Source organism: Erinaceus europaeus, chromosome 20 (assembly GCF_950295315.1).
Source record: "Erinaceus europaeus chromosome 20, mEriEur2.1, whole genome shotgun sequence".
NCBI classification, from domain to species: Eukaryota; Metazoa; Chordata; class Mammalia; order Eulipotyphla; family Erinaceidae; genus Erinaceus; species Erinaceus europaeus.
Window position 1 is genome coordinate 56711611 of NC_080181.1, and position 8965 is coordinate 56720575.

Below are 8965 nucleotides of genomic sequence, written 5' to 3' on the forward strand. Positions count from 1 at the left end.
TTGCCCACTACACACTGAGTGCCCAAGTGTCACCTCCCCGATCCCTCCCCGTCCAGCCTAGCCCAGCCATGTTGGTGGCTTCTCCTTGGCTTCCACAAACTGGAAACAGCGTTTGTTTATAGTCTGAGCTCTGATTTTCCTCTCCCCCCATAAACTGTGAGCTCAGCTCCGTAAGGACAGGTAATACCCTCTTATGTCCTTCCTTCAAATGTGAAATGATCTTGTGATGCACACGGTTAAGAACTTAAACACAAAGACCTTCCCATTCGCTTCCAGGCAACTAGCCTCAAGGGCCGCCTTTGTCTGAAAACAAATCCATTAAACTGTGTGACAAGCAGAGTCCTTGTCCCGTGTAGCTGTTAGCTGTTCTCCAGAAATGAATTAACTGACCTGTTTAGGCTCCTTTCAGTCAAACTCACAGTTGTCACAACTTCAAAGGACACTGTAAAGTGCTTACATGATATTGAACACATGCCGGACTCCTTACTATTAAGTGTTTAGGCCTCTCATTCCACCTTGCTCCGCATGTGAAATAGAAGTTAAGATGTAGCTGGGGCAGAGTGCCTTGTTAAAGAGTGCCTTATTAAATTGTAGATTGTTGGCCTTACCCTCGTGTTCAGTGGCTAGTATATTCCATCATGAAGTACTATCCCTTCAGCTTCTCCAGGGACCCAGCATTTAGCTACACAGGAGACCCGTTATCACTTCTGAAAGAAAAGTAGAGATGTGTCTGATAACTGTTCATGTTTTGTGTATTTTAAAAAGAACCACATAACTGCTTAACACCAAACAAAGCTGAGAAGGGGGTTCACCACTAGCTCTCAAGTAGTTCCCTGGTCAGGAACTTTCTTTCCACCCTATTTCATACCTAGTATCCCAAGACCTGCCTCACTCCTGGGTCCTGCACTGCGCAGCACTCCTCCCTTTCCAAGTTTCGCTGGTTTGATTAACTGTCAGTCTTTTCTTGAACAGGACCTGCTGCAGCTACAATATGAAGGAGTTGCAGTCATGAAATTATTTGACAGAGCTAAAGTAAATGTCAACCTTCTGATCTTCCTTCTCAACAAGAAGTTCTACGGGAAGTAAGCAACCACTTTACGCCAGCCAGAAGGGTGAAGGGAAGAAGCACTGGGGGCCTGCCTTCCTGGGGTCCTCCCCTACTTGGCAGAGCAAGACCTAGCCCACAGCCAGGCCTCCATCTGACACACTCCCCGTGCCACAATCCTAACTCCTGCTCTGTTGGGGTATTCACTGCCTCCTTTTTTTATAGAAAAATTGTGTTTCAGTCTGATGCTTCTAGTCTCTTCACTTTCTTCTGTCACTTAGGAAAGTCTGGAGAGCGTGAGATGTATCCATGTTGCTTTGGGCTTAGGGGTGCTTTACAGTATTGTAAGCTCTGGTGTCTGTTGCCATTAGCAGTGGGGATAGGGAGGTTTGGATTTTCTTACTTAGAATTGGAAGCTGTTAACACCAAGATCATGCATATGTTTTTGACCCACAATTAAGGTGTCAGGATATCTGTGTTTATTGTCACTTACAAATGAATTCCTTTATATTCCCATCCCATCAGTAAAATTGAGGCACTACTGGTACCTATCATTCTGTTAGTGAAACTTCCTCATTAGTGGATGGGAGAGTCCCCTTACAGAATTCAGCTGCATTAGTGAACTTAGAGGGTCCACGGCGCCTCTCTTGTTTGAGGCGTCTGCACATGCATCAGTGCCCAGTCTAGATTCCCTGGAATCTGTCCCACCCCTGCAGCTGTGGTCTGGGGTAGTTCTCACATAGCGAGCCTGGCATTGTCTATCAAAGAGTGCCTTATTAAATTGTAGATTTATTTCTTATAATGTGGGTGTTAGGGATTTTAAAGGTCTATATAATGCTTCTATAACCTCTAAAATACTGTAAGAAAGAAATGCTTGGTTTTTTTTTTTCAATTAGCTTATCTGTATATCTGAACTCTTAACTTTCTTATAGCTGAAACACTAGGGTTTATTTTCAGGGTTACAAGGAGATAATCTCCCCGTAAATAGAATTAAGCAAAAACAAATGAAACTAGCCAACCCATGTTATAGTTGATAACTAGAGTCTGTTTTTCCTCCTTTATTTCTCTTTTCTCTTGCTTCCTATACTGTGCTGTTATTTTTTGAGCTCCTTTTAGTCAAGAACAAATAATTTCTAAACAATGAATTTGGGAAGCTTTGTTCTTACTTAGAAAGTGGAATACCTTTTTTTTTTTCCAAGTCGGTTTATCCAGGAAAATACATGGGAATCATGCTACTGGGCCTCCATCTTCTCACATGTTTAGGCTCAGTGTTCTTTTATCATCAAAAATAAATAAACTAATTTTAAAATTATTCATGTATATTGAAAGCTAATAAACTGTCTTATTAATAACGAATCATGTGATGTGTCCCTACTACAAGTTTAAGTGCCGCCACGGCATTTTTTTTGTGATAGACTCTTTGCTCAGTCAGGACCCTGGGTGCAAGTTCAGTTAGTTTCCTGAATCTTTTTCTACACTCCAGGCACCCCGCGCAGGTGGAGAGTGAGCTGTGGGAGGCCCCTCAGCACCCTGGCCTTGTCTTTGTTGTAGTTCAAAGATGATATTTTAGTAAACACTTTCCTCAGAGTGAAAGAAGATGCTGCGTAAGCAGCTTCACCTCAGCTTATTCAGCCCTTTTCCCTCAAGACTTCTCACCCCCACAGACCTCCTCCAGGGCGGGGAGCAAAGCTTCGATTTCTTCAATAGAGTGTCATGCCACCCTGACTGGCTTTCATTCCCTAGATGCAACTTCTGATGCAAAATCGCACAGCATGTACTTACAGAGTTTCGATAAACAGGGCTGGCAAGATAGCCCACTCAGCTAGGGGGCTGTGTTGCCATGGCCTTCATTGCACTAAAGGAAGCTTCATGCTGGGGCATGCTCCTCTCTCTCTCTCTCTCTCTCTCCCTCCTTCCCTCCTCCCTCCCTCCCTCCTTCCTTTCCCTCTCTCTGTAAAAAAAAGTTTTGATAGAGTGATTTTTTTTTTTTTTTTTTTTTTACCAGAGCACTGCTCAGCTCTGGTTTATGGTGGTGTGGGGGATTGAGCCTGGGACTTGAAAGCCTCAGGCATGAAAGTCTCTTTGCATAACCATTATGCTATCTACCCACCCAGAGTGATGGTTTTAACTGCATCGAGAATGTCCAAAGGAGCTCATTTTGTGGCATGGGGACCGTGTAGCAGCGAGTACTTATACGTGTTAGCACTAGCACTCTCCGTCTCATCTTTCTCCTTTGACCTTCTCTACCAACCCTCGTGACATTTACCACGAATTGACTTCCTCCCAGGAATGTGGACTGCCCATCAGACTGGCTGTGCACAATTGCCTTTGTATCTGTATGGAATAAAAGGTCATTTGTTCATGTTTGTGTTTATTCTCCTCAGTTCCTGCTAAGAGAGTTGACTAGAGACTCAATCATTGACCATCACAACAGAAAACCAGCTCCCTTCTAGTGTTTTTGAAGGAGCAGACACAAATCAGATATTCAGCCACTCAATTATCACAGCAATTCTTAGCATGTGAGTTTAGCTTTGTGTGTGTGTGTACTATGCTTAAAAAAGAAGCCTTAACTTATGAAATAGTGGGTGGGGAAACAATGTCACTTAGTTTACATTGGCTGGTGAAGGAAAGTTTTGAAGTGCAGTATCATTTGAATCTTTTCTGTGGACAGCAGAGTATGATGTCAAGGGCTCCAGAACAGGCTGGAGGGAAAGAGGTGGGCATAAGATATGAAAAGAATCAAACAGCTGTGGGCCAGGAGGTGGCACAGTGGATAAAGCATTTGACTCAAACATGAGGTCCTGAGTTCGATCCCCTGCAGCACATGAACCAGAGTGATGTCTGGTTCTTTCTCTCTCATATCTTTCTCATAAATAAATAAGTAAATTCTTAAAAAAAAAAAAAAAAAAATCAAACAGCCACGACAAAAGTCTTTAAATCTCTGGGGTCAGCCTAACTTGGTTGAGCCCACATGTTACAATGCGCAAGGACCTGGGTTCAAGCCCCAGGCTCCCACCTGCAGGAGGAAGGTTTTGCAAGTGGTGAAGCAGAGTTGCAGATGTCTTTCTGTCTCTCTCTCACCCTTTTCCCTCTCGATTTCTGGCTGTCTCTATCCAATAAATAAATAAAGATAAAATAATTTCAATGCAGTTAAGGTGCCAACAAGATAACATAATGGTTTTGCAAAAGTCTTTCAAGCTGAGGACTCAAAGAGTTCCCAGGTTCATTCCCTGCCACCACCATAAACCAGAGTTGAGCAGTCCTCTGGTTAAAGAATATATATGATCACCCTATCGTATTAAGTGAAACTATATTGGAAGATCAGTGACAGTAGGAGACAGTTCAATAATTCTAAATAGTCAGTGGTGTGAAGTTAGAGGTGATATTTTGTACAGGTAACTAGAGATGAGTCCACACACCTCTAGAAGAAATGGGTTGGTAAGAAGCTGGGCTTTGTTTCTGACTTGCAGATGATTTGTCAAGACTGATGTTTGTTGTAATGGCTTTCTGCTCTACATTGTCCTGCAGTGAAATCAGGGGAGTTAGAAAGGTGCTTATCAAGGAAACCAGGACAGAGGGCAAGTGAGAGGAGGAAGGTAAGATGGAAGCTGGAGGAAGGCTGGCAGACAGTGGCAGCCACAGAACCCACTACTAGTGGGGCTGCAGCCCCCACCATGCCCACGTATCCCCAGAAAGGACAGGGAGACTAATAGTGCCACAGGTTACATTTCATGTGTAGGACTTTTTTGTATTTTAAACAGAAAGAGTGAAAGAGACTACAGCACTGAAACTTTCTTCAATGTATCTGTTGGGAGCCAGGCTTGCGTCTTGAATCGTACACATGGCAAAGCAGCGCACTCTCCAAGTAAGCTATTTCATCAGCACTCAAATTTAGAAAAAACGTTTAAAAGGTTAAGGGTATACTTGTCATCATTCTGTGATTTTCAAGATAAAAATTATAGATAAAAAGTGAAATCCCGGGAGCCAGGCGGTAGTGCAGCGGGTTAAGTGCAGGTGGCGTGAAGCACAAGGACTGGCATAAGGATCCTGGTTCAAGCCCCCGGCTCCCCACCTGCAGGGCAGTCTCTTCACAGGTAGTGAAGCAGGTCTGCAGGTGTCTGTCTTTCTCTCCCCCTCTCTGTCTTCCCCTCCCCTCTCCATTTCTCTCTGTCCTATCGTACAATGAGGACATCAACAACAACTATAATAACAATGAACAACAACAAGGGCAACAAAAAGGGAAAATAAATAAATAAAAACATTTTTTTTTAAAAAAGTGAAATCCCTTAGGGGCCAGGTGGTGGTGCACCTGGTTAAGCGCACACACTACAGTGTGCAAGGAACCAGGTTCAAGCCCCTGGTCCCCACCTGCAGGGGGAAAGCTTCACGTGTGGTGAAGCAGGGGTGCAGGTGTCTCTCTGTCTCTCTCCCTCTCTATCGCCCCTTCCCCTCAATTTCTCTCTGTCTCTATAAATAAAAAAATAATAATAAAGTTAAAAAAAAAGTGAAATCCCTCCATCTGATCCAAGACCCCCAATAGATATTTGAAATCTACTTTTTCCTGACATACAAACCTATGAATAATTTACAAATTAAGCTCAGTAAGAGAATAACACCAATAATAAAGAGAAAGAATTGTACTATAATGCAAGCAGTGTGGCATGACGACCATTATCTCTAAAAGTGCATTATCAATAGTATATGAACGATGTTGGACCACAGTTGACTGCTGCAATCACAGGCGCTAAGACTGGATTGGGGAGGGGAGTGTCCTATACCTCTTGAAGTATAATCCCCTGGGAGTTGGGCAGTAGGTAGTGCAGCAGGTTAAGCGCACACGGGGCATCATTGTTGGATAGGACAAGGAGAAATGGAGAGAGGAGGGGAAGACGGGGAGAGAAAGACAGACACCTGCAGACCTGCTTCACTGTGAAGTGACTCCCCTGCAGGTGGGGAACCGGGGGCTCGAACTGGGATCCTTAAGCCAGTCCTTGCATGAAAATATTTTTTAATGAGGGAAATCCAGTATTTTAAAGGTGTATTTCTTCATTAATGAGAAAAAGAGAACCAGAGCATCACTGTATCCCTCACAATGCCAAGAATTGAACTCATCCACAATTCCCTGGGGGAGAAATGCCACCCTTTACAGAGGACTTTGGAAAAACCCCAGAGTCAGGGAATTACAATAGTTCAGCTGGTGGTGCACAGGACTCATGTGCCGGAACTTCCTGGCTCGTCCCTAGGGTAGTGGTTTGGCTGGACAGTCGAGCACACACATTACCATGTCTGAGGAGTGAGGTGAACTTCACTAGTGATGAAGCAGGCCAACAGGTGAATTGCTGTCTCTCTTCTTTATCTCCTCCTCTCTCAGTTTCTCTCTGCCTTATCAAAGACAAAAAGAAAAAGAGGAAGTTGGACAGCAGCGCAGTGGCTTAAGTGCACGTCACAAAGCGCCACAACCGGCAGAAGGATCCCCGTTCGAGCCCCCGGCTCCCCACCTGCAGGGGAGTTGCTTCATAAGTGATGAAGCAGATCTGCAGGTGTCTGTCTTTCTGTCCCCTCCTCTCTGTCTTCCCCTCCTCTCTCCATTTCTCTCTGTCCTATCCAAGAACAACGACATCAATAACAACAACAATAACTACGACAAGGGCACCAAAAGGGAATAAGTAAATAAGATTTTTTTAAAAGATGGATTTGTAGTACAGGCATAGAAACCCAGCTATACTCCTGGTGGCAACAAGTAAAATCAACAAATCTTATTTTTCACTCCTCAAGCTGTTCTCACACCTGGCAAAGAACAGTGGGATCCCAGCACGGGGCCTATGCTTCCCAGCATCTTAGTCGGGGCTGCTGCCAGTTCTGTGTTGGGAACGAACAGGGTGTTCACACTTTGTTGCCAGTTCTCTCAAATTTCTGACCTAGCCCTAGGTCCCCTTCTTGCTTCTAAATCTTGCAATTTATGTAGACTTTCTACATTCTGATGTTTATATTTTTGTGAATCAGACACAACGTTGACCTGGCAAGAGTCCCGCAGGCAGGAGAAGCTTCACTGCATGAAGGAGCAGTGCTCTCGTTGCTCCCCTTCACTCTGTCCCTCACTGCCCTCTATCTAGGGAAAAAATTCCCCAGGAGTGCTAGAATTGTGCTGGCTGGCACAAAGTCCCAGCAAATACTGGGAAAGAAATAGCAAGATTCCTACTAGATAACATTAGGTACTTACGCTTTTTATATTATTTGTTTATTATTTGATGGAAATAGTGAGAAATTAAGAGAGATAGAGAGGGAGAGATAGATAGAGAAATTAGGAGAGATAGAGAGGGAGAGAGACAGAGACACCTGCAGCCCTGTTTCACTACTTGTGAAGCTTTCCCCCTGCAGGTGGGGACCAGGGGCTTGAACCCGGGCCCTTGAGCACTGTAATGTGAGCGCTTGACCAGGTGTGCCACCACCTGGCCCCTCACTTATACTTTTTCATATATGTGCTTTTATTTGATAGGACAGAGAGAAGTTGAGAGGGGAAGGGGAAGGGAGAGAGACACTTGCAGCTCTGCTTCATCACTCCTGACAGACACCAGAAGTTTGAACCTGCGTCCTTATTTGTTGTAACACCACTGCCTGGCCCCTGGGGGACTTCTTCTGAAAGAAAGAGGGGGAGAGGGAAACATAGCACAGCACTGAAGCTTTGGGAGCTGGGCTCAAATCTAGATTGTGTGCAGGCCCACACTCCAGGTGAGCTAAGGTGTATGACGTGGATGGGCCGCCTGGGTTCGGATACTGCCAGCCCCGCCCACTTGCTGTAAGTGCCCGCAGCCTGTCTGTCACAGAGCACACAGCTCAGCAGCCGCTGGTGTAGACGGTCCAGACTTATTTCACTGGGGGGGGGGGGGGGGGAGTGTCACAAAATGTGATTCTCTACCATCCTTCATTAATCAGAATTCTGCCAAAAAATATCCTGTCCTCAACAATTTGATTCCCTTGAAGAATATTCACACGGGGGTGGGGTGGGGGGTGGGAGTGCTTGTTGCCCTCTTTGTTTAGCAGTCTCCAAGATCAGATGGTTCCTTCACACCTTCTAGAAGTCAAAGCCGGGGCCGGGTGGTGGCAAGCACATGTTACAGTGCACAGGGACCTGGGTTCGAGCCCCCGGTCCCCACCTGCAGGAGGGAAAGCTTTGCGAGTGGTGAAGCAAGTCTGCAGGTGTCTCTGTCTCTCTCTATCTCCCCTACTCCTCTCAATTTTTAGCTGTCTCTATCCAATAAATAAATAAATATGATAAATTTTTTTTAAAAGGGGAGTCAGGCGGTAGCACAGGGTTAAGCGCAGGTGGGACAAAGCGCAAGGACCGGAGTGAGGATCCCAGTTCAAGCCCCTGGCTCCCCACCTGTGGGGGGGGGTCACTTCACAGGCGGTGAAGCAGATCTGCAGGTGTCTGTCTTTCTCTCCCCCTCTCTGTCTTCCCTTCCTCTCTCCATTTCTCTCTGTCCTATCCAACAACATCAATAATAACTACAACAATAAAACAAGGACGACAAAAGGGAATAAATAAATATTTTTTAAAAATTTAAAAAATTGTTTAATGATGCCAAAGCTAATGTCTCTCATATGAGAAACATGTGCTGTAGTGCCGAGCTACACCCAAGCCCTACATGCATTTTTGTTCATTTTGTAGAGCCAGGATCTCGTGGGTGCAGCTGCAGCTCTCCTAGCTCACCCTAGACTCACTGGCAGAGACAGCACGGCACTGGGACTTGCCCTGGCGCCAGGGGTTCCCATGTGATGCTGGGGTTCAGCGTTGGGCTGTTCTCATGACTATCTGTGCATTCTGCCTGCTGAGCTATCACTCAAGCCCTAAAAGTAGTTTCTTAAAAGTGTTTACAACATGTTTCCAAATAAAATGATCTATCTTAATATGTGTAGCGC

The 8965-nt window shown here is 45.1% G+C and overlaps 1 protein-coding gene across 1 annotated transcript in view; it reads left to right on the forward strand.

Annotated features, from left to right (window-relative positions):
* IQGAP1 (IQ motif containing GTPase activating protein 1) overlaps nucleotides 1-3407 on the forward strand; it is a 95777-nt gene extending 92370 nt beyond the window's left edge. The window contains exon 38 of the mRNA XM_007539136.3: nucleotides 973-3407. Within this exon, the coding sequence (XP_007539198.1) occupies nucleotides 973-1086 (114 nt within the window). The 3' untranslated portion in view covers nucleotides 1087-3407. The remainder of the gene's footprint in view (nucleotides 1-972) is intronic.
* Nucleotides 3408-8965: the final 5558 nt, after the last annotated feature.